Source organism: Vigna radiata, chromosome 8 (assembly GCF_000741045.1).
Source record: "Vigna radiata var. radiata cultivar VC1973A chromosome 8, Vradiata_ver6, whole genome shotgun sequence".
NCBI classification, from domain to species: Eukaryota; Viridiplantae; Streptophyta; class Magnoliopsida; order Fabales; family Fabaceae; genus Vigna; species Vigna radiata.
The window spans coordinates 45424214-45448923 of record NC_028358.1 but is presented as its reverse complement, the minus strand read 5'-3'; the positions used below and the strand labels follow the sequence as shown (position 1 = coordinate 45448923).

Here is a 24710-nt window from a genome sequence, read left to right as displayed (position 1 = left end):
GTTCTGGTGTGAGGTCGAGCTATACAAACCCTTCACAATGTATCTCTTTCACCGACTGTCCGCTTTATTGTTGTCCGTCTCTTCCAATGTCCGCCCGGAAGGGTATATACTAAAGGCAGTTCGATGCTTAAGTCAGTTCAAAGATCCGATTGGTTATCAGAGCTCAGTATTAAATGCACAATAAATGAACCTACTTACTTGGTGTCTTTGACTTCTATTTATAGTATTGACTATGGGCTTAGTATTAGAGTGGTCCTAATCAGGACCCAATCACAGCCCAATAACCTTAAACCGTAATTAACTTAATTAAACTTACTTTATCTTGACTTTCTGGGTTGCATGCTCCTATCTGCTCGGTTGTCCTTGTCTCGGAAAATCGACCGTCCTATCTGTCTGGTGGTCTCTAATATATCAGTCCTTGTCTCTGGTGACCGATCGTCCTAACTGTTCAGTAATCCCTGATACATAAATATTAACATGTTAGGTTATAATTTAAGAGTAAAATACATAGTTAACCCAATCAATTATAATATATTATTCTAAAGTGATGTTTTCACTGTCTTTTAAGGTAAATAGTGTTTACTTATATCTCTTCTTGCAAATGTTTATGCTAAAACGCATCTCAATCACTTATCATTTATATTTATATTCTTCATCTTCAAATTAAATTTTTATATTATAAAAAATTTATATCATTTAAAAATAAAAAAGATCAATTTATAATATATAAATGATATAGATACCATTATATTGAGTTTTAATAAAATTAAGTTAAATTATATAATATTAAAGTATAATATAATATAAGAGTTATTAGGAGTTATAAATTTGAGTGTATCATGTTATCTTTATCAAATTCTTTTCCATTTCAATCTTTGATGTCCTTATAAAGTGCGATTATAAATATTACATCGACTGAGTATAAAAAAATTTACAAGTGAGAAAAAAGATCACATTATTCTTATAAATTGACTTATTACACTGCTAAAAAAATGTTATGACAAATAATAAAAAAATAATTCATTTTTTCAATTAATCTTTTATATTTCTTATAATATAAGAAAGGTTCTTTATAATTAGGTAGGAGTTTGATATTAAATTCTTAATTTCTTAACATTTAACTAATATATTAAATTAAAAATACTAATCTAATATTTTTAACGGAGAAATTTGGTTGAAGAGTATTAATAAGATAAAATTACTTTAATAATCACATTTAAAACTATTAGTAAGAAATTGATAATGTAACTAATTATATATATTATTTCTTTTAAAAGAGTTGAAGTATTCCAAGTGCTTTTTTATTTATTGCATCTTTATCACCGATAAACAAAAAAACACTTAAAAATTAAACAGTGATTAGTAATTTAAAAGTTAAAAGACCTAATTGGTAAATAACAACTAAGTTACATAGCAGAACAGAATAAGATAAAGACAGAAGGTATTTGTAAATGATATATATTCATTAATTTAAAATGTACACGATTAATTCTAAGGTATAAATGGATAATGTAACCAGCAATTAAGAAAATCACTGGCATCATTATCCTTTAGCCAAAATTCATGACAAACAGAAGCCTAACACAGAATGCAGCTAGCTCTTATTGAGTGAATACAATAATGCTTGGGAGAGAAAATAAATACTGATAACAGTTGCATTGTTTGACAAGTTCAAACTCTCAAACCTTGCTGTTTACATCATCATCATCATGCTCTTGCTCTTCCATGTCACCATCTTCAACATTGATGTTCTTGTACCACTTAGCACACAACAAGTATAGCACAAAGTCAAAGGCAGCTAACCCTGCAAGCAGAAAGAAGAACCTGTCCATGTGCCCTGTGTTCAAATTCTCAGGAATCCAACCTTTGTTTTGACCCCTTGCTGTTATTATCATAACCATGTTCACCAGCATGCTGCTTACATAGTTTCCAAGAGAAATTGAAGCCATGCAAAGTGAGCTACCAAAGCTTTTTATGCCATCAGGTGCCTGCCCATTGAAGAACTCCAATTGACCAACATACATGAAAACTTCTGAAGCACCAACCAAAACATACTGTGGGATTTGCCAAAATATGCTCAGGGAACTTGTCTTCTGTCCATGAATAATTCGTCTGAGTCTTGCAATCTCTGTGGCACCAGATGCAACCATTGCAAACATACCAATAATTAGGCCAATTCCCATTCTTTGAAGCTCACTCAGTCCCTTTGGATTACCACTTAGTTTTCCAGCTAATGGAACAAGGATTTGGCGATAAATTCCAGTGCATACAAGGACACTGCAGATGTCAAACGCAGACATGCTCGCTGCTGGCAAATGAAAACTTCCTATATAGGAGTTCATCACATCCCCTTGCTCAACAAAAAGAGAAGCCATTTGTGTAAACACTACTGAGTAAATAATGGTACATAGCCAAACCGGGAGCATTCTTAACACGCATTTTGCTTCCTCCACTTGTGTCACAGTGCAAAGCCGCCATGGATTTTTTGAACTCTGCTCCTCGCTGTCTTTGATTGTAGCTGCCTTGTCCATGAATCTACCCAATATCAAGACAAATCACAGATATAAGTTTCAATTATTCATAATCATGTTTACCAAGTAGGCCTGCTAATTCAATACAGCCAGGTATTAGAAAACACAGCTCAATGTTTTCTTCATTTCACATGGAAAAATCAAGCATCCCCAGATGAAAAAATTACAAACCAGAATACATTTTTGTGGTAAGAGTAATTTCAGAATACTTTTGCAGACAGACTGTAGAGTTAAGTTCTTGGTTTGGTCAAATGTTTTTTTTCACAAAAGAAAACAATCATTTGTAATCATATAACTTGTTAAATCTGAATACTTACTCAAAATCGTCTGTGTGCCGAATCTTTCTACTGCCTTTTATGGCAGATTGTGATCCTTCGACCTCAAAAAGTTCTTCTGCCTTTGCTGGAGCAACCTTCCATTTCCTAACAACAGCAGAAAATACCTGAGCAACCCTCACCACTGGGTTTCCGCATGGCTTTACATACCTGTATCTCGGAGTTCCCAGCAAGAAAGCCAAAAAGGCTATGACAGCGGAGACCAATGATACCAAGAAACCCATTGTCCACTTCCCTGTATCCTCGTAGTAGACTAGTACAGTGTTGGAAAACAAAGAACCAACATTGAGGGCAAAGTAAAAGTAGCAGAAGAAAGCTACTTTTGCACTCCTCTCTTTTGGATTTTTCTCATCATATTGGTCTGCACCAAATGTTGCCAAGGTGGGTTGGTGCCCCCCATAACCAAATGCTACTAGATATATGGACAAGTAGAAAATGTCGTCTCCAATTGATGAAGGTTTACAAGGAGTATTTCCATCGCCACAACCAGCTGGGTTGATCAAGAAACGCCAAGATGACAAAGAGGACAGTGCTAAGCCCTGTTAAATTCAAATTTTCAGATGGTAGAAAAGTTGATAGCGTTGTTAATAAAATGTCAAACTAAAAGACTAGCAGTAAAATACCAGAACGAAAACAAGCTGAAACACCGTGCAGGTTAAGTATCGACCCCAGTATGAATCACTCAGAAATGCTCCGATCAATGAGAACATATAAACAGTTCCTATCCACTTGCTGACATTATTAGCAGCACTCACATTGTCTTGACCAAGAACTCTGGTTAGGAACAGAACCAAGTTCACTCCAACTCCAAAGAAGGCTAGTGTAGCCAGTGCTTGATTCACTGACAAAACGAGCCAAAAGGGAAAAGAAGTAAGATGTAATCAAGCAAACAGATAAATAGTTTCACATATTTCTCTTTCTTGAAAATTGAAAAATTAATTAATGGATCATTTGTTCAGTACCTAGCAAGAGGCTTGCAACTTTCGCTCCTCCTATTTTCTTTTCATCCGCTCTGCTACTTCTCTCCATAGCAGATTCCTCTCTGTAGCTGCTATCTCCTTCTGTTACCTATTTGAATCAAATATCATACAAAAGTAAAAGGCAATTAATTTTCCATTTTTTTCCCATAAATATCTACGATTTTTTACAGTGGATGTACTTAGAATTAGAATCAATGCATCATACATACAAATACAATCAATTATTTTTCACCATTGGTCTATTGCAAGTTTTGAAGTAAAAAGATGGTGGAAAAATACAACAACGGATCTATGAATTCTAAATTTCTGGAGTCACTGTTGGATTATTTGACATGTTAGACGCCTTATACTTTTAGACGTGTTAAATATGAGAGAGAGCTGTTGAATACATCTTTCCAAATGAATGTGTAGAAATAATGATATTGTGGTACCTTGTTTGTGGCAATATTGGAAGAGTTGGCAGAGAAAGAAGTGGCCATTCTTGGCAATAGCTAGCCAAGAAGAGAAGTTAAGTGATTGAGAAAGGAAAGGACTTAGAAAGCGAAGAAGAGAAGAAAATGTTGAAAGGGTGAAGAGGGTTGTTGATAGTATAGTTGGATTATAGCATGCAATATATAGAGGGTGTGAGGGATATCAGTTTCAAAGTAAGGTTTATTATTGACGTAGCTGAGCCAAAAATACGGAAATCTTAAATGATTGGAGTTGATAAGAGGAGAGAAAGTGACAATTTGGATGAGAATAGTGGTGAACACTGAAAAGGGAAGGAAAGAAATCTTAAACTCTAAAATGGACGACTCTGTGCCACAAACTGGTCACTTCAGCCATAAAATACTAACAGTGTATGTAGGGACCTGCCGTTTCTTTTCCACCTATAACACTGAATCTGACGTCTTTTCGTCCTTTTCAACTCTTTTATTTTCATTAATTTTCTCATACCCTCACTTNCATTTCATTTTTCAATTATTCAAGCAGAAAATATGATTCAAAATCTAAGTATCAATATAAGTTTCAGTAAAAACGAAAAAGTTGAATATGTATAATTAAGATTTTAGATTAATACTAGTGTGAATACATGAACTTCATTGATTCTAATTATCTTTGAGATGAAAAGGCCATCAAATATTGTTTTTCAACTTCTCANTNATGTATTGCAAATTTCATTCATCATCTNANCCATTGACATAGTAAGCTATGTNTGTTTTTCTTATAATGAGATGTCAATCTACCTTGGTAAATTGCATGTCTGGTTTTGTGGTTCTGTTAAGAGTTGTTGACAGTTGATGAAATGGTGATTCTACTTTCAATATCTGTCCACAAGCTGATTAATTGCTTGAATTGGACTTACCTACAACATGCAGAGTTCCGAATCATGTTATGAAATGAANTCTCGTATTATCTTATTNATCATCTTTGTTAACNTGTGTGGTCATGTAAGTAACAGTTTAGTGAACTCATCACCTACAATACAGAATGTAAAGTTGACATCACTTTGCTTGGTTTGAACACAAACCATTGTACTGAAAAAAAATATGCAAGGAAAAGAGTATGACAAATCAATACAATCTGACATAATTGGTGTATAATTGAGTTTTTCAAATATACTGTTCAGAGTTGGATTGTGAACAGAGAAATATCAGTATTGCACTGCACACTCAAATTATTAACAGCCATTTATATTGGTATGAAAAAATACAACTAAATTTACGTAGCCAAAGGCCTAGCTTTCAACAAAATAATAACAACACATCAATTCAAGCATTTAACTGCTGAAAATTATATATACACTGATTAGCTTATGTATAACCTTATTTAAAAAAATGCATACTAGTTCCTTATTTTTATATTTGAAATGTGTGTATGTATATAATATATATACACACAAAGTATTTTTAAAAACAATGAAATGAAGGAGTCACTTATAATTTCCTGAATACAAAAAATGAAAATATAATATTAATACTAATTTTAATGAGGTCACTCTGGCGTCTATTATTAGAAATAGACCAGAAGTGACCATTTCTAATATAGCCGTCAAACTATTTTCATTTCTATACCAGAAAAAAACATATTTTTTGAACTTACAGTTCACACCTAATAGAAAGAAAAAAAGGAAAATGTCAAACTCAAGAAGAGGACTTGAAAGTACACCAGTTTTAAAAAGATTTTAAAAGTTATATTAACTTATTCAATCATTACCATATTTTACTGTTTTGTTCATTGATCAGCCAGTGATTTTGAATGGTATTTAAATATTTGTACAATTCTTACTATATAATGTTTTTCTTTTTAATTTTTATAATTTGTTTTCAAATTCGAAGTCATTTGTTTAATATTTGATGCACACTACATGTTAGGCTAATCTGCAATGCTCCGACAATACAACCAAGGAAGCATGAAATATGTTTAAGATACTTTTTTTCAACCATATTGTGCAAAAGTAGATGGTCATAAAGGTAAAGAGATTACTGGTTTTCCTAAATTAAGGCAAGGCCACCTCAGATTTTCTTCACCACAACATCAAATATTGTTTGAACTAGCTTGTTCCGTTTTCCAACAGCGCTGTTACAACCACCAAATTTAGTTAGTACCACAGTTGCCATTTTCGTACAACAGAAAAAACATCACAATTATAGGAATCAAGAAACTGAGAAACAAAGTGTCTGTCCTCTTCTCACCATTTTTTTCCTGTTAGTTAACGATTTGCACCTCTTCCATTAGCTGTTGAATTCTCAACCTCTTTCAAATTCAGAGATAAAAAAGAAACAATGAAAAAGGTGTTTTTATCTCAACACTGTGATGACGAACAGAAACAAGGAATGTTATTCAGATTGCAGCGAAATCAATTTTGCAGCATTTGGCGCCATGCAAGAAGAGAATAACGCAGCAGGACAGTTGCTTCAGAAGTTCAAAGGCGTTGTGCCTCAACAAAACGGGAACTGGGGTGCACAGATATATGCAAACCACCAGAGAATCTGGTTGGGGACTTTCAAATCCGAAAGAGAGGCTGCAATGGCTTATGACAGCGCCAGCATAAAACTCAGAAGCGGAGACAGCCACAGAAACTTTCCATGGAACGATCAAACGGTGCAAGAGCATCAGTTTCAAAGCCATTACAGCACAGAAACAATGCTGAGCATGATTAGAGATGGGACCTACCCATCACGCTTTGCCACATTTCTGAGCACTCGTCAAACCCAACAAGGTGGTGTTCCCAAGCACGTAACTTTGAAGGGTGATTGCAAGGAGCAGCTTTGCTGCACCCAGCTTTTCCAGAAGGAGTTGACACCGAGTGATGTGGGGAAGCTCAACAGGCTTGTCATCCCGAAAAAGCATGCAGTCACATATTTTCCTAACGTGTCTGACGGCGGTGCAGAATCGCATGAAGAAAACGTGAGTGGTGACGTTGAGGTTGCGTTTTACGACAGGCTGATGAGACTGTGGAAATTTCGATACTGTTATTGGAAGAGCAGCCAAAGTTACGTGTTCACAAGAGGATGGAATCGGTTTGTGAAAGACAAAAAACTGAAGGCTAAGGATACCATTGCGTTTTTCATGTGCGAACCTGTGGATTGCAGAAAAGGAGGAGAGGGAGAAGCTTTTGGATTGATTGATGTAATCTATAATTCAGATGATGAAGACACCAAAGATGAAAACACTGTAAAGGATTTGAATGCAGAAAAGGGTTTGAAACTCTTTGGAGTTTTGATCAAATAGTTTCACTTCATGCTGCTTATTGGAATAATTCAAGGTTGCTTTTTTACAACCTCCATAGAAAATTAATCAATTCACTTTGTAACATATTTTTTAAATTTAAATAATTAAATTAGTTTTTATAATATATATATGAGAAGTACCTGTAATATTTTTAAGGAAAATGTTTATTTGACACCCTCTTTTGACACAGTCCACGTGTCAAATTTGTATTGGATATTTTCACTTCATTAATAAAACCCTTTTAAAAAAGCAGAGAAGGGTAATATTGGAATGATGTTATTATGAAATTTTGATTTTCGCGGTTTCATTTTTCTTCTTCTTCACTTTCGGTCTTTCCATTTGTCTTCTTCACTTTCGTTCTTCCCATTCGGCTCTCTCCAATTTTCATTCGCTTCATTTCTGGAATCCCTTGGTCTCTCTCCATTCGGCTGATCGTCTCATCCAAACGTATCACTGTGTATCGGTAAGCTCTCTTTCGCGTTTCTCGTTTTGGTTGTCTTTGATTTTGTGCCTCTGTTTCGAGTATTTGCTCTATATCGCATTGTGTGGCTTGTGGAAGCGTACTTTATTTTTGTTTTATTTAATTATTTTTTGTGTTTTTTGAATCCTAATCCACCATTGATGTATTTGTATGAAATATTTGCAGTTGTAATGGCGTACGGAAACCCAAAGGTGAGTAAAAGTCTTATTATTATATAAAGTTGGTTTTATTTTTTTAAGTAATAAATTTTTAGTTTTTAATGTTTTGTAGTGGCGGGTTCAAATCTCTCTTGATTTATCAATCATTGTTACTATGAATGGGTTACTAAGAGATGTCCATGTTGAACGAATTTCGATGACACTATTTCGTTGGTGTTTGGAGCTTCGTAAGGCTGTGGAGATTAACTCTGAATTATTGAAGGTTATGGTATGGATTGATGCACGTGATTGGATCCTGAACGTCGAGAACATAAGAATATTGGATGCGCTAGAGGTCTATGGATTATTGTAGGATAGTTGTCCTGTGTACAAATGTAGTAAACATTGTAGTCAACATTGTAAGATACAATAATTTATATGAAGGCAGTGTATTTTAATGTATATGAACATATTGTACAAATTGATAGTGGTATAAGATGATTGATTTCAACCTTGTTTATGTGCACTGTACAAATGATTGTTGATTGATGATTGATGTCCAGGTTTGTTTATATGCAATTTATAAAAGTGTTGCCTTACCATTTTATGCCAAGTACTGCAATCTGTGCAGCAAAATACACTATTGTAATCGTTTACAAGGGTGTAGTAATCGATTACGCGAGTTTGGTTTTAGTTTTGCACATCCTGTTGCACTGAAGGAATCTCTCCATGGGAGGTCCCCACCTCTATCTTGGGGGACCCAAAACATTAAGATGCAGTCATTCCTCACTAAAGAACATAAAATTACAACTAAAAGAATTGGACTTGGGTCAAAACACATTGTTATTCACCAGTGGTCCTCCACGTGTTCACTGGTGGCTCCTTTAGTTCAAAAGGATGTGCAGAATCCAATTCAGACACGTGTAATCGTTTACAACCACTTGTAATCGATTACAATGCAACTTTTTGCACCAGACTTGACAAAACTTCACTTAACACAATAATCTCTCCATGGGAGGTCCNCACCTCCATCTTGGGGGACCCAAAACATTAAGATGCAGTCATTCCTCACTAAAGAACATAAAATTACAACTAAAAGAACTGAACTTGAGTCAAAACACACTGCTGTTCACCAGTGGTCCTCCACGTGTTCACTGATGGCTCCTTCAGTTCAACAGGATGTGCAGAATCCAAATCAGACACGCGTAATCATTTACAACCACTTGTAATTGATTACAATGCAACTTTTTGCACCAGACTTGGCAGAACTTCACTTAACACAATAATCTCTCCATGGGAGGTCCCCACCTCTATCTTGGGGGACCCAAAACATTAAGATGCAGTCATTCCTCACTAAAGAACATCAAATTACAACTAAAAGAACCGGTCTTGGGTCAAAACACACTGCTGTTCACCAGTGGTCCTCTGCGTGTTCACTAGTGGCTCCTTCAGTTCAAAAGGATGTGCAAAATCCAAATCAGACACGTGTAATCGTTTACAAGCACTTGTAATCGATTACAATGCAGCTTTTTGCACCAAACTTGGCAGAACTTCAGCTGGGTCCCTTATGTTTTCATTGGTGCCTCATTATGTTCAACAGGTTGTTAAAAATTGAAGTTATAACACAATAGTAAACGATTGCAACACACAATTTAGCACCATCATCTTCACCAATTCAGTCAAATTCATCATATCACAAACATTACTTCATTTTTGTCACACTGACATTATCAATTCCAGAAAATGGATTCTTCAAAATTTAAAGTGTACACCAAATCAAAATATAAACCACTTCAATAACATAAAGACATGCAACCAAACATTCATCTATTATATATTGCAAGAAATAGGTTTAATTACAACATCAAGTTCTTGTCCTATTCAAAATACCATACAATAATCACTAATTTTTCTTTCTAGGTCCTACATTTCCTGTGTATGGTGTCCTCGAGGCTTGGCTCTTATAACGCATTCTTCTTCCCATCCTTACATAGGTCTTCAATTGTGGTTCGGTGTTGCACATTCCATCCGGTGTGTTCTGCGACATTCCACCATGTTCGGTCTGAGAAAACCCACCCGATTCGTTCTTGGACATTCCACAAGGGGAAAGAAATGCACTGTCACTGAATGGTTGTGGACGTCCACCACTTTGGGATCCATCGTCTTGCCTTCTACCTCTTCTTCTGGCCTTTTCTTCTTCCAACTGTGCCTCCACGACATTGACATTCCTTCTAAGTGTTCGTCAAAGTACAAATATACATCGTTGAAAAATAATGACGAATCGTCAACTGCTAAACCAAAACAAATGTAAACACAAAAGGAAATAAGAAAAAATACCCAAAAGGGGTCGAAGAACCCACAAAGAAACCAAAATACCCAAACCAAAAACCCAATACCCTAACCACAACATCAATGAAAACCCACAACAAAAGGGTCGAATAACGCATTTACCTTGCTCCAACGAAGCTGTCGTCCGGGACTTCCCATTTCCACCAAACCGTGACAATGGAGAACCAAAAACGTGAGAGATAGAGCATCCACAAAGGGGGAGAACGAAATGTGAGAGAGAGCAAAATCTGAGAAAGAACCTACGAAATGTGAGAGAGAGAACGAAACTTGAAAGAACCTAATGAAACAAGCCAAGGGTATATTTGGAACGAAATTCTTTTTAAATCCTCTTCATTTCTTCGGCTAGCTTTTCTGGAAAAAAAAAAAAAAAATCAACCAATGACACTTTGACACATGTGAGTGTCAAAAGTGTGTCAAATTAAGTGTATCAAAATAACGGAATCATATTTTTAAACCATTAAAGAATTAGTGAAAGGAAATATCTACTTGTATATAATTTTTGGCTGAAATTAATTTTTATTAAAAATTTATAATATTTAATTTTTATTAAAATATGTACTTATATATAATATTGACCGAAGCGGGAAAGTGAACAGCGGTTGAAATTTCCCCACCCTCATTAAAATTCAAATCTTGAAAGGATTTCAGAGACCCTTCTCCTAAAATTGGTTCAAATTCTAACCAAACCCCTTTTCTTCCCAAATTAGGGTTTTGGGTTTTGACAGAATGAAACGTACGCGCAGAGGCAATGCCGATGCCGATGAGAATGCCGACGGCGAGGGAGTTTCCAAGAAGAAAGCGGCGCGCGAGCAGAACCCCGCCACTCGCAGGGTCATACGCTCCCAGTTCCTCAAACTCAAGACTCTCATCAGCGGTAGGTGACTTTATCACTCACTCTTTAATTTATATACATAAATTCAATTTTTTTATCCCTAATTAGCTAACCCTAAACAAACCTAACAGAGAAAAAAGATGATTTGATGAACACGGAGTCCGACAAATTCGACAACATTTTGGGCGAGTTCGACAAGTTACACGACCAAGGTAGGTAGCTGTACTGGTTCCTTTATTTTGTTTTCGTTCTCGTTGTTGTAATATTAATTCCTCCGCTGGTCGTGTGGTTTACCCTTTTACTGATTGGTCTGGTTGGATGGAATTTTTTGCAGTTGAGAAGCCAAGAGAGCAGGTTGCAGACGCAGAGGCACTGTTGGATCTGACGCGCACTCTCGTAGGATCTGTTAGGAGTTTGGCGAACGAGGGTGTCACCCCTTCACAATTTGTTTCCTCTTTGCTCATACGCTATGGCCAAGGTCAAGGCCAAGATTCAATCGATTGGCAGAAACTCGGCATTGCGGTGTCCCCAATATTCCTCTCCGTTCATGGCTCTTCTACCATGTCAGTTCCTCTCCTCTATTCCTTTCACGTTTCTATAATACGCCCTTTCTAATTATTGTTTTTTGCTTTTTTATAGGCTTGGACCTATGGACAACGAAATCAAGAAACGAAAAATCGTAGTGCGCAAACAACGTGATGCTCGCCCAGTCGCAACTACTAGACCTGAACAGGTCACTCCCCTTTTCATACTCCTAGGCCATTCCTGCGAAAGTGTGACAATGTCGTTGCTACTTGCTTTGACTATAGGACTATTGGACACTTTTAGTTCACTGTGCTTGGTGCCCCTCTTTGGCTGTCGTGAAACAGATTGACTTATCTATGTGTTTTATGTCTGTGAGTGTGCTGGTATTCATGCACTGTTGTTTGTTTCTGGCAGCTTAATGATGCTGGTGCGGTGGAGAAAACTGATACTGACAAAAACATGGCAACGATGTTTAACATCTTGAGGAGGACAAAACGTGCACGACTTGAAAATTTAATTATCAACAGAAAGTCTTTTGCTCAGACCGTGGAAAATTTGTTTTCTCTGTCATTCCTTGTTAAAGACGGTCGTGCTGAGATCAGTCTCGATGAAAATCGTTTGCACTATGTTTGTAAGACGTGTTTCCACTTCAATCAATTTCTTACTTGTTTCGTATCTCTTTTTTTGTACCATGGGTACTTACACTGTCATCTTTTTCAGCTCCTAAAAATGCTCCAGCTGCTAACTTAGTATCATCAAAAGAAGTTTCTTATAGTCATTTTGTATTCAGATATGATTACCAAGATTGGAAGGTATGTATAGGTACTTGAATGTAAAGTAAGAATTTGAGGAGCAAATTGAGAATCTAATTCAACGATTGACGTTTTTATGTGGTTGCAATAATTTAGAGTTACAACATCATTTTTTGAAAAGGGAAAAACTGTTAATGATGTCATGAGTGGTTTATAATCCTGACAGTATCAATGTGTATCGTATGACACTTTGTTCAACCACTGACCTTGAAAAAAGAAGAAAAATAAAAAACAAATTTTTTGTTAAAAAACATTGGTTCTTTGTTCTGCTATTACAGACAGTTAATTAAAATGCTATTACAGACAGTTAATATAAAGGCCTTAGAATGCTATTACAGACATTGGTCCTTTAGGCAAATATTGCTATAGTTCAAATGCGTTTTTCATTTAAAGGCCTGGACATTAAATTGCAAGTCTCTATATAAGTCTTCCAATGTTGTTTACAGCTTATGAAAGATGTTGTGCCGGAAGGGGAAGAGTTGATGCCACATCGGGTTCAATGTGCTACTGTTGCTTACCCTCGGGAAAGGATGGGTGTGGACGATTCCCAACCTGTTTTAGCTTTAACACCTATCAGGAAGCTATCGCGGAATCGAGGACTGGTTGTNCAGGAGGAAAGTGTTGTAGAAGAAACTCCTGAATGTGACGAAGAAAATGTTTCCAGAGAAGGGGCTATTCGGAGGTGTAAGCGTAAACTTCATGAAGAAATAGCACATTAGGTCTGAACAACTTCAAATTGACATGAATATGTTTTGTTGAGGTCGCCAAGGTGACCTTTTAGTTATATATAGAGAGAGAGAATGTAAATATTTGCAGGTCCATGATGCCATGCGTTTTGAAGGCTGGACGTATTGTTAGCTTCCTCTTCTGACTATATTTCATCTGCAACTTTCAGAGAAATTTTCATTGCATATAAGTATATTATTTTGGTGACAAGGGTAACAAAAAAGATCCAGTGGTTTGTGTATGGGTTTTACATAACCATGCTCTAATCAATTTGGAAAAGTACTAAAGCATTCTATTCATGAAACGTTGGTAGTGTGCGGTGAAGGCGGACTTTAATCGTCATTCTTTATGTTTATCAAAAAGGGATTTTACCACTACTCTTGTGGCAGTGTTGTGTTGGTGTGCAGGTACAAATTGTTAAGATGTATTTATTAAAATAATCAATTAATCTTTAATCTGTTTTGATGTGTTGGTGAACTTTGCAAAAAAAAAAAAAAAATTGCTGATTCCCTCGAATTTAGAAAGATTAAGATTTTAAGAATTGTGATAACCTGGGAAACATGTGAGAGGTTAGATCACACATTAACAGAAACGGCAAACACTGGTTCAGTATATTTAGTATTTTTGTATATTGTTGAGCATTTAAGCTTATCTCAAAAGGATACCTGGAATGATGTGTGGTTGATGCATCGTTATATATAGCAATATCCTAAAAAGATGACATCTGATCAAGCGTTATAAGACCAATCAAACCATGTTTTTTTGACAATCTACCATTAGACACAACTAGTATTTGCAGACCATAAAGTTGTGCATGGTAAATCATTTGCGCATTACATTTTTGTTATCTTGGATGGCGTTGGTGTGATAACATCGTTATTCATTTGCTGTAGTAGCTCCTCTATAAGGCACTGGTATAACTTGTAAAGGAATGGCTTTCCGTAGCGTTATTCCCAGCCCCTCAGTCATGTCCATCTCCTCTGGTTTGAGGCCATCTGGCAAAACCCAGTCAAAGGAATGCAAGAGGGAGCCTAATGCCAAGGTAAGCACACGAGAGGCGAGTGGCATGGCTGGGCACATTCTTCGACCCGAACCAAAGGGTATAAACTCAAAATGACGCCCTTTGTACTCCACCACAGTGTTTGGCTCCAGAAATCTTTCAGGCCAGAACAATAAAGGAGCATCCCACACTTTGCAGTCCCTTCCTATTGCCCAAACATTCACTAAAATCTGTGACTCTTTGGGAATATCGTAGCCAAGCATGTTGCAAGACTCCATAGCCATATGAGGAACCATAAGAGGAAGAGGTGGGTGAAGTCTCAGTGTCTCCTTGATCACCGCTTGCAGGTAGGGAAGATTCTCCATGTCCTTTTCTTCCATGTTCCTACCGAACCCTATTTTATTCCTCAACTCCATCTGCACTTTCTTTAGCGTTCTTGGGTTGTGCAGAAGCTCTGCCATCGCCCATTCGATTGTGCTCGTCGTCGTGTCTGTTCCTGCAGTGAACATTTCCTGCAACCATCCAAACCAAATGTTCAAAAAATTCTCCAAAAGAGTAGTTTATAGGAAGCAAAACCCATTAGAGGGACTTACAAAGATAATAACGTTTATAGTTCTTGCAGAAAAGGTATATGGCTGAGTGGTAGAATCCCCACGAAAGGCCAACAAGACATCCAAGTAATCTTTGGTTTCCTTGGATCCAACGTGACTCTTTTCCATCCTTTCTTTGATGAAGGACCCTGCAATGTCAAAGGCTTGGTTGACGTGAAACTGTGTCTTCCTCCTTATACCCTGAGGATCAAACCACTTGAGAAATGGCAAGAAATCTGCCATGTTGGGCTTCCCAGCATACTCCATAACCTTAAGTGCATGGTAATAAAATCTATCCCCTCTCTCAGTTTCAGACTCCAACAAGTCCTTTGAGAATACGAGGTTCCCAATAAGGTTAAAATCCATCAAGAAAAAAAACCTGCCAACATCAACCGCACGTGTGCCTGATTCACCAGCTTCTTCAATCGAACGCAGCATGCGGTGTATACATTTTTCACGAACACCTCGCATCGCATCTAAGCGACTGGTAACAAAGAACTCAGAGGTGCACAAGCGCTTCAGCATGCGCCAGTGTGAGTTGTACTGAGAAGTTATCAGGGAACCCTCACTCCCATGGTTCCCTTTCATGGCCTCGTAAATCTTCCTCCCTGCAAGAACCGCGTCATGCTTTTTGAACATCTCACCAGCCACTTCGCTTGATGAGATAACAACTGTGCACATCGACCCTAGCCAAAGCCTCATGATTGGACCATGTTTATGAGCAAGTTTTGCAAAGGACTCGTGTGCTGACCACCCTAGTTGTAACATGTTACCAACCACTGGCCAACATCTTGGTCCTGGTGGAAGCTGCTGCCTTCCTTCCATAACCTTCATCCTTACCAACATGCCTAACACCAACATCCCCAACGCCAACATACTCACTACCTCGTATTCCATCGCAGTTTATGTTGTTGTTTGCTTTTCACGTATCTTCCCTTCCACTGTAATGCTTCCTTTCTATATACTTGTTTCATGTCACCTTTTTGGTGAGAATATATCTTCGTGGGATTTGGATTCCATGTTATTATAATCAAAGTTTGATAACAAAAAACAAGTGATAATTGTAACATTTGTCGAAATGCAAGATGTCGTGATTGATCATGAGATGCAGATGAAAACTTGTGGGTTTGGTTTTATGGTACAAACACATAGTAACGTCACAGGAATGGATATGGATGTGATGATAATATAAATAAATTCCATGTTTGTTTAAGTTTAATTTGAAGCTGTTTTATTATAAATATCCGAGGATGAATTATGTAACAACTAATGGACCTATTGTCGAATAAAAACGATGAATCAAACAACGGATGACGGCGAGTACGGTAATTAGGGGACCGCCGTTAGGGACCATAATGTTATTTAATATTTATATGAATTGTCCGATGCAAATGATGGAATTTACAACGCCTCCCTTTCGTCTCACCCTTTCATATCACACTCCACATCTTCCATTTATATGGTTTTGTTATTCAAATACTTACATATAAACATCTCTACATAATTAAAAATATCCTCCAGATCATCTAGTAGTATACAGATATCATCTTATAAATCTTTTTTTATTGAACCCAGAAATGAACAAAATATTCCATATATCTAAAATCTCTTTGTACTCTAAATATATTGATTTCATTCTTAAATTTAAAAAATTAAAAAGAAAATACTATCTTTTTATCCACTCCTGTGAACTTATTTAATGGCATGTTTTACGCTTATTATATTTAAAATTTTGAAAATATTTTCCTTAAGGAATTCGACTAAAAAATATTTAGATAAAACGATGATTTTTTTAAAAAAAAAAATGAAGTGTAAATTAGAAAATATGAGGGTGTAAAAAGAAAAGGCCTCTGAATTTTTTATTAATCGTCTAACTTAACTTATAAGGTCCTACAATCGGGGTAGGTTCATTTTCACAACTACACCCACCCGAATGAATTTAATATTATAATTATAATATAATAACTCAAATCTTTTATAAATAGATCATTATCAATACATTAATTAATAATTTTTTAAAATAAAATCTAAAAATGTAATTACTTTCGTGATCAAAAGTGAAAAGAGTAGTTAAACAAAATAATTGACTAAAATAACAATCACTAACCTAGTTAAAAAATATTAAATAGTGGAAACTCAATTCAAATGTGTGAATTTTTTTAATACTTGATAAACTAAAAAGTTCAATAAGAATTCAATTAAAAATATTCAATTTTATCTGGGACTGAACATAACTGGCTTTTTATTTTGGTTCTTATTTTGCAATGTTCTTTCTGGCTTTTTATTTTGTTTGATGTGTCTTAACTGATGCTAGGAGGTGCTGTCTGATTTGCTCGATGGAGTTCTTCCAGCTTGTAAATCTGGATTGGAAGACCCAAACGATTGAAAAATGATATTTTGACACCAATTTTTTCACACCATTTTGATACTATACACGTGTCAAAATGTGGTTGGACGATTTCAAATTAAAAAAAAAAATGGTTTTTCTCATCCAAATATACCCCTACCTCAATTTTTTTTTAATTTGAAACCGTCCAACCACATTTTGACACGTGTGCAGTGTCAAAATGATATAAAAAATTGGTATCAAAATATCATTTTTCCATCGTGATTTGCATCTGCAATTGTTTCCATGCAGGCTCAAACATTGCATTCAATTGCTTGATTTGGATGCCTTGCCCTGAATACGGTAGTTAGTTGTTGAGGTGAGCATAAAGGAGATATTTTTTGAAGTTTAATCATTGCAATTTATAATATTATTTTTATTATCAAAATTCACGTAATATAGTTTGTTGTAAAATGTTTTCTAACAATAAAGAGCACATACTTTTAAATATATTATTTTTAAATACAACCTTATCATTTGCAAATAATCCCATCCCTTCAAAAAATTTAGTGAATAATAATCAATAACATAATGAAATAATGCACACAATTAAAATCTGGAGACTAATATTAAGTATTGTTTAAGAGTTCAGTTAAATAATAACTAAACTATTTGTATATATAAAACAGATACAATTTTCAATGTTTTTCTGATTATTTAGCGGACGGTTCACTATCAAATTACTATATGTATTTTAAATAATGTACTTTAGGTGTTTTTATATGGATTGAAGACATAATAAATATTCTTTTAAATGTTAACAAATATTTTAAATTACAAATTAGGTTTGAAATAAAAATAACCAATAAATATTCTTGTGTTTGCAAGCATAAATTTTGGTTTTGTGGAAGGATTGGTTCACCCAGTCATCATCCAACTTCCAACTAACCATCCAACTACCAATTTGTTTTCCCTTCTTAATACAGCCCAAGTTTCTTTAAGAAAAAAAGAAGAAAGAGAAATATAATTATTTTAAAAGAAAAATTATTTTTATAAATTAATATCTCTTAAAGAAATTAAAATAAATTTATATATAAAAACTAAAAAATTAATATATGCAACAAATTTTCTAAATTTTTAACTTAATTTTTCTTGGTGAGTGGTTTGGAAGCAGTGATGAGAGCATAGTGATTAATAACATAGGTTCATATTAGAATTCAATAGGAAACGCTATTGAACTCATTCTCATCTTCATTAAGGTGGCTGTGATGTCAGAGAACTACTCGTTGGAGTCGTTCACGGTGGACAGCAGCGACGGAGTGAAGCTCCGTACGAGGGTGTTCAAGCCAAGAACAGAAGGAAATGGCAATTTGGGGATCGTTTTGGTGCACCCATATTCCATTTTGGGCGGTTGCCAGGGTCTCCTCAGAGGAATCGCTTCTGGGTTGGCTCTCAATGGTTACACCTCTGCCACCTTTGACATGAGAGGTGTTGGCAAATCCACCGGCAGGCCTTCTCTCACTGGCTTCGCTGAAGTTAAGGATGTCGTTGCTGTCTGCAACTGGCTCTCCAACACTTTCTCTCTTCCCAGGATTCTGTTGGTTGGTTCTTCCGCAGGTATCTTTTCCCATCTCTCAGATCAGATCTGTCAAATTCATCACCCTCCCCCTTTTTCAATTTTCTCGTGTCAATCTATTTCACGCGATCCGCTCTCTCGAGTGTGGGAAAAAGTTGCTTCCTTTAGTACAGATTATCTTCTTTTTGTATAATCTCTGAACTGTTGTCTGCTTCAAGGTAAAAAAACTCAGTAAAGGGTGTTGTTGCTTTGAGCAATTAAGTGCAAGTGCTTTTTATATCTCAAGTTCTCACTGGTTAGCAGCATGGAATCTATTTTTATATCTTAATGTATCAATTGCGTGATGGATTAGCTCGTAGCTGTACGGATTAAATTTTGGGTATTGAAAGTTTTTGCTGTTTGTGTTTAGGGTCTGCGATCTGAAAAGTTCAGTGGCAGCTTTATCTGCTGAGGTTTCTAACCCTGTTGTAGGACTTGAAAAGGAAGTATGTTTTTGGTTCCTGGTTCAGATATAGACCCATTTCCGAAGTTGCTTTCCGTTTAAATTAAATGAGAAACTTAATAGGATACGGGTTTGAGTTTACACGAGCTGCTAAGTTAGACTTGTGCATGCTTCTTATCTGTGACAGTTTCCCCTGTCCATTTCACAAACTGCAGCAGGTGATGTAGTAATTCGCACCATGTAGCATGGCTGCATCTATGTTCAAGTCTGAAAGAATTGCCATATATTGAAGCTGTTTCTTTTATTACAGGTGCACCTATAGCAGGGTCTGCCGTTGATCAGATTGAAAAAGTGATTGGCTATGTTAGCATAGGTTACCCATTCGGAATGACTGCCTCAATCCTTTTTGGAAGACACCACAAAGCCATCCTACAGTCCCCGAAACCAAAACTCTTTATTATGGGAACGCAAGATGGATTCACAAGCGTAAAGCAGCTGAGAAATAAGCTTAATTCTGCGGCAGGACGTGTTGAAACACATCTAATCGATGGTGTTGGTCACTTCCAAATGGAAGGGCCTGCTTATGATGCCGAGATGGTGGATCTCATCATTAAGTTTATTTCATCACTGTGAAGAAAATATATAAGTAATTGCTGAGTGTGAATTGCATCTCTATTGGGATTAATTTGTGTACATAATCTGACTTGTTAAATTTGCATATTAAACTCTTGATGTGTGTCCCCTGTTCCGTCTTCTAAATCAAAGGAATCAGATATAGACAGAATAAGCATAAAAAGCCATGCTTTCACGATTTGTAATTTACATGTTACAGCTACATATCACCAATTTCTATAAAAGAAAAATAACATTTCTAGTGCACTGCTTAACATAAACGATAAGATAAGAAAGCCACGATAATACACATAGCATGTTATGACAGCCACGCGGTGTTGCCAACATAGCTAAGATGGAACATTAGCTCGTCTTGGTAATTTATCGCCATCTGACCCATCGAGGAGTCTAACACCGCCTGGATTATGCTGTTGTTTCTTCCAGTGTTTTTTCTGATTCAAAAAGGGAGGTTCTCCATCTGGCTTAAGCAAGAGAGTTTAAGGAACATAAAGTACGAAAGACAATTGTGATCAATAATCTAAAATGGAATAAGTTAGTCATTAAGGAAATACAAAATACATGCGGTATTTCATCAAGAAAATTATGTTTGTATTTCCTCATCATATAAATTGACCACTGTAGTGGCAAAAAAGTTCATAAAGAAAAACCCCACTCCCCAACCCATTTTGTTGGTCTACTAGCAATATCCAAAAATTAGGATAAAACAGAATGTGGTGAAAACTTTAATAATTATACATGAACAAATTTCTAGTTACTTAGTTATTACCACTTTCTTCGTCAGACACATCTCCGAGTCTGGCAATTGCATTAACAAGAGCCTCTTCATGTTCCTATATTTCAAAAGGAGAGCTATCATTATTGTAGTAATTAAAGATACACAAAATAAAGCTGGAACTAAGAAAATGGTTGATACCCACTTTTAGCATGTTCTTTGCTTTCTCCATTTCAATGGGATCAGGAGGATTGGCAGTGAAAACCTTTTCAACCTGTTTTGGTTCCATTCCGATAGTTAATATTAAGGAGCCAAATATTTGTATCATACAGAGTAGCCAAATCTAACTAACAAATTTGGAAATTTCTATTGCATGTGCTTATACCTCCTTGATAACTGCATCTGTATGGAGTATCCTAATATTATCTGTAGGATTTTTCCTGCTCGCATTTTGTGATGAAATCGAATCTTTCTTAGGCTGAACCTTTGTCATTCCCCTACCTCTTCCAGCACCAGCAACTCCACCATGAGACACAGACTTCTTCAATCCTCTTCGTGGAGCAGGCTGGCCAACTTTACGAGACACAGATATTTCAGGATCTTCACCCTCCCAACGAATGTCTTCTGGAGATATCTGCCATATTGAATAAATACTAGACAGTATTTAGGATTTCATCACTGATGGAGTTGATATTTAGCAACAACGACACACTCTTAATACTAAATGATAAAAATTAATGAATAGAAACGTAGAGACAGGAAAATCCCTTACTATAATAGAAAATCTAATACATTTTTTGCACACAAAATTAACAAAAAAAGTAATAAATAATGGATGCAATCAATAAACCAAGAGACCAAGCTTATTTATATTTCTTTGTGCCAAATTGTGACAGACTAAAAGCATTTTTTTTGGTGTACACTGGTGGCAACGGGACCAACCTAAGTCTTCATGCATCTATTCCAATCCCCCTGGTGGTGACCCTCATGAAAATAGAAGGATTTCGTTGTATTACAAAAAAATCTCAACAGAACTGTATTCAAAGAAGTAACAATATTGTCAAGTTAGCATGTCTCAAGAACATAAGGCTAAAGATGAATCACAATATGTTATAAGTTACAACATCAAGCTTAGGATCCCAATACACAAGTGAACCAAAACTTTTGAGCGGAGGAGTGGCCTGATTTTTGTTTTTTAAAAAAAATCACCCCACATATATTGGAAGTTCCATTTGTTTGCATCAATTAAAATACTTAGAAAGGAAATCATCAATGCCAATGCTGGTCCATGATAGCATCCTACCCCGAAGGAATGAGATTATGAGACACATGATCACCGTGGGAAATGTAGGATATGCGAAAACTATAAGTTTACTTGTCAGGAGAAAAACATTGCTTCCAAAGAAAAGAAAAAGGCAAGCTAAAGTTAGGTCTAAATGAATGGTATGCTATTATAATGAACATGAATTCATATTAATATTGCAAGAATTTTACCTCCTTTAGATTGACCCACTCCCATGTTTCATTTGCTGAATTCATATCATAGACCAAAGCATGCCGTCCCTACAAAATATTTAAATATAAATATAAAATGGTCTGTGCTCCTCAGTTTTTATAGTATGCTACAAACGCACCTCAGCAGCATTATAATCAGTTATAACAGCTTCATAGAAGTGGTTGTCTTCCGGCCACCTTGTCCAAACCTTCCTTCCAATACAAGGATCATAAGAAGCTCCTTCAACAGGTCCTTTAGCTGCAAAAGCATCAGAAGGTCTCCCCTGATTAGTGACCTGGCTTCTGCTTGTAATTCCTGATGAAGGGAACTATATGGACTTCAGTGAAATGCACGAATCAATGTTTTTCTTTTTCTTTTTTGAGAATGGGAAACAATGACCATAGAGGAAGTGTAACTCATTTTCTTGATATCATAAAACCAAAAGGCTTACTGTTTTTTGCTTTTTGGTCTGAGTTCCTGATGGAGTTCCATGCTTTAATGTGGATGATGCTGGTTGCATAGGTCGACGAACTGTGGGAGATGGTGCACCCAAGGGTAATGAAGCCACAGATTGAGATGCCTTCTGTTTCTTCCGAGATGCCGAAACGGTAGGGCTGGTATTGCGGTTGTGAACTTGTTCAGCAGTATATACAGTTCCAGATTGGAGGCCATTTCCCTTTCTCCACTCCCTAACAGCACAACTGGTTACACCCCACGTTGAAATGCAGAGCAAACCACAGTTTGCTCGATGGTATACAGAAACTTCTCAGTAGAATATGACAAAATATAATATGACCTTATCCTGTGAATCATGTCATCAGAATTGACTCTTGATAGAAGTTCTCTGTGCTCTTCATCTGATACTCTCAGCTCCTTTCTAAGCTCTGTAATTAAACTTTCTTTTTCCTAAAGTACACAGGAACAACAAAAAAATCATCGTCAATACTATCCAACATACTTTATAGAATGACAAACCAATGAATCGAGACAAAATTACCCAAGTGACTGCGTCGGATTGAGCTTTAAAAGCCCGCAGGACAGAGGCGTATGCTTCTTGTTCAAGGTTATGGATTTGTGTTTCCATGTCATTGTGTATCCTAGGAAATGAACCTGAGCCTATGATTGCCGATCTTCCATTTCCAGTTACAGTAGCGTGATCTGGATATTGAAATCTATTTTTCCGTTGATGGGAAGGAGGAAGATCATCATCTGTTCCTGTTTCATGTTATGAAAATTAACAAGCAAAATGTTCAGTCATGTCATCAGTCATCACACAATTGAAATGTTCACTCGTATCATTCTGATATCTGAGAAAATTTATAATGGTAAAGCGTATCATTATCACCATGTCTGCATTCAACATTGTGCACTATATTGTACTGGTACGTGTTTGTAAAAAAATTTATTGTCCTGTCTCCTTCTCAGTTAGAACAACTTTCTCCAACATTTGGATGATACGAAAATCACTATAAATGTATTCGCTTGAAGGATGTAACATAAATGACACAAAATGGTCTTATAAATGAAGAGTGGAGATCACAATCATTGCATTGCATGAGATGGAAATTAAGATTAGTATGAAGGGGGGAGAAAATAAAGCTATTCAGGTGTCCTACTGCTACTGAACACATGCATATATTGTTGTCAGTAACAACAATAATTCCTACATGTCAACTTAGCCATTCAAAATAAATAGACCAAAATTCTAATTCTCAAGCAAAGGTCCAAACTCATTCTAGCCACTGTCTATCCTACACCTTCTTCTCCCATATAGTAAAGCAGCTGCAGTTATTCTGAATATTGAGTCAAAAATATCAGATGAAATTCAAAAGATTGCAGTTTCAGATAACAAAGTTTTACCTTCCAAAAAGTAACATTGCTCAATCCAGTCCAATGTCATTATAGAAACACAACACAGGGTAAACAAAAACACAGTAGATAAAGGTAGGATAGGGTTTGGTGGCCACCTAGAAAAGACACAACACAAAACACTCTACCTAAAAATAAAACCCTAGAAAAAAAAAAACAAACTTTTGAATTAACCCACCACTGCTATCGGAGAGATCAAATTCCATACCGCGCCCCAAGCGACAGATTTATATAACCTACCAATTAATCTTCCGTCAAGCACGCGAGTTCCTCAATGCTGTTAACAATTGAAAAACAATAATTGGGAACAAAACGGTCCAATTCGTACTCCACTCAAAAATAATTTTGAATTCAGGAACAAGAGAAGTATTTTTTGCTTCGTCAATTTTCTTCCCCAAATTAATTTGTTAGTATAGAAAAATTATACCTTTCATTTAAAAATTACTATTAATAGGATAGATTTTAAATAATTAACAGAAAGATCACGTATAATTATTTTGAAGTTAACAATAATTATACGACAATGGTATTAATAATGTTATAATGAGAATTGCGGTTGTAATAATAATTATAATTAATTGATAATAATGGTAACTGTCTCAAGTAATTCAAAAGAATTAATATGATATAATATCTGGTACATTG

General features: G+C 35.9%; 6 protein-coding genes across 11 annotated transcripts; 3 read left to right on the top strand and 3 right to left on the bottom strand.

Annotated features, from left to right (window-relative positions):
• Positions 1–1442: 1442 nt before the first annotated feature.
• On the bottom strand, positions 1443–4700 carry LOC106769767 (protein NRT1/ PTR FAMILY 7.1). Its single transcript, XM_014655512.2, has 5 exons — positions 4278–4700; positions 3829–3934; positions 3490–3707; positions 2849–3405; positions 1443–2535 (listed from the first exon to the last, which is right to left on the bottom strand). The coding sequence occupies exons 1-5, from the start codon at positions 4323–4325 to the stop codon at positions 1680–1682; spliced, it is 1785 nt and encodes a 594-aa protein (XP_014510998.1). The 5' UTR covers positions 4326–4700; the 3' UTR covers positions 1443–1679.
• Positions 4701–6655: 1955 nt separating this feature from the next.
• On the top strand, positions 6656–7560 carry LOC106770745 (AP2/ERF and B3 domain-containing transcription factor At1g50680-like). Its single transcript, XM_014656538.2, has one exon. The coding sequence runs from the start codon at positions 6709–6711 to the stop codon at positions 7558–7560; it is 852 nt and encodes a 283-aa protein (XP_014512024.2). The 5' UTR covers positions 6656–6708.
• A 3554-nt stretch (positions 7561–11114) lies between these two features.
• LOC106771115 (non-structural maintenance of chromosomes element 4 homolog A) lies at positions 11115–13607 on the top strand. The gene is made up of 7 exons (XM_014657021.2): positions 11115–11401; positions 11491–11571; positions 11694–11922; positions 11999–12092; positions 12299–12515; positions 12605–12696; positions 13143–13607. The coding sequence occupies exons 1-7, from the start codon at positions 11254–11256 to the stop codon at positions 13413–13415; spliced, it is 1134 nt and encodes a 377-aa protein (XP_014512507.1). The 5' UTR covers positions 11115–11253; the 3' UTR covers positions 13416–13607.
• A 135-nt stretch (positions 13608–13742) lies between these two features.
• On the bottom strand, positions 13743–16044 carry LOC106771348 (cytochrome P450 76A1). 2 transcript variants are annotated; one of them, XM_022785854.1, is made up of 3 exons: positions 15016–16044; positions 14260–14934; positions 13743–14131 (listed from the first exon to the last, which is right to left on the bottom strand). In XM_022785854.1, the coding sequence occupies exons 1-2, from the start codon at positions 15907–15909 to the stop codon at positions 14299–14301; spliced, it is 1530 nt and encodes a 509-aa protein (XP_022641575.1). In that variant the 5' UTR covers positions 15910–16044; the 3' UTR covers positions 13743–14131; positions 14260–14298. The 2 variants fall into 2 exon arrangements, with proteins under 2 accessions (XP_022641575.1, XP_014512803.1); XM_014657317.2 differs by having other exon boundaries at positions 14099–14934.
• A 2449-nt stretch (positions 16045–18493) lies between these two features.
• Positions 18494–20094, top strand: LOC106772335. The gene is made up of 2 exons (XM_014658699.2): positions 18494–18955; positions 19667–20094. The coding sequence occupies exons 1-2, from the start codon at positions 18607–18609 to the stop codon at positions 19987–19989; spliced, it is 672 nt and encodes a 223-aa protein (XP_014514185.1). The 5' UTR covers positions 18494–18606; the 3' UTR covers positions 19990–20094.
• A 46-nt stretch (positions 20095–20140) lies between these two features.
• LOC106772333 (protein EMSY-LIKE 3) lies at positions 20141–24463 on the bottom strand. 5 transcript variants are annotated; one of them, XM_014658696.2, is made up of 10 exons: positions 24244–24463; positions 23194–23411; positions 22993–23102; positions 22648–22885; positions 22336–22524; positions 22196–22264; positions 21087–21335; positions 20907–20975; positions 20756–20819; positions 20141–20446 (listed from the first exon to the last, which is right to left on the bottom strand). In XM_014658696.2, exons 1-10 carry the CDS (start codon positions 24269–24271, stop codon positions 20319–20321), a joined length of 1362 nt encoding a protein of 453 aa, XP_014514182.1. In that variant the 5' UTR covers positions 24272–24463; the 3' UTR covers positions 20141–20318. The 5 variants fall into 5 exon arrangements, with proteins under 5 accessions (XP_014514182.1, XP_014514183.1, XP_014514184.1 ...); XM_014658697.2 differs by having other exon boundaries at positions 23194–23405; XM_014658698.2 differs by lacking the exon at positions 24244–24463 and adding an exon at positions 24057–24237 and having other exon boundaries at positions 20141–20450.
• Between the last annotated feature and the right edge of the window lie 247 nt (positions 24464–24710).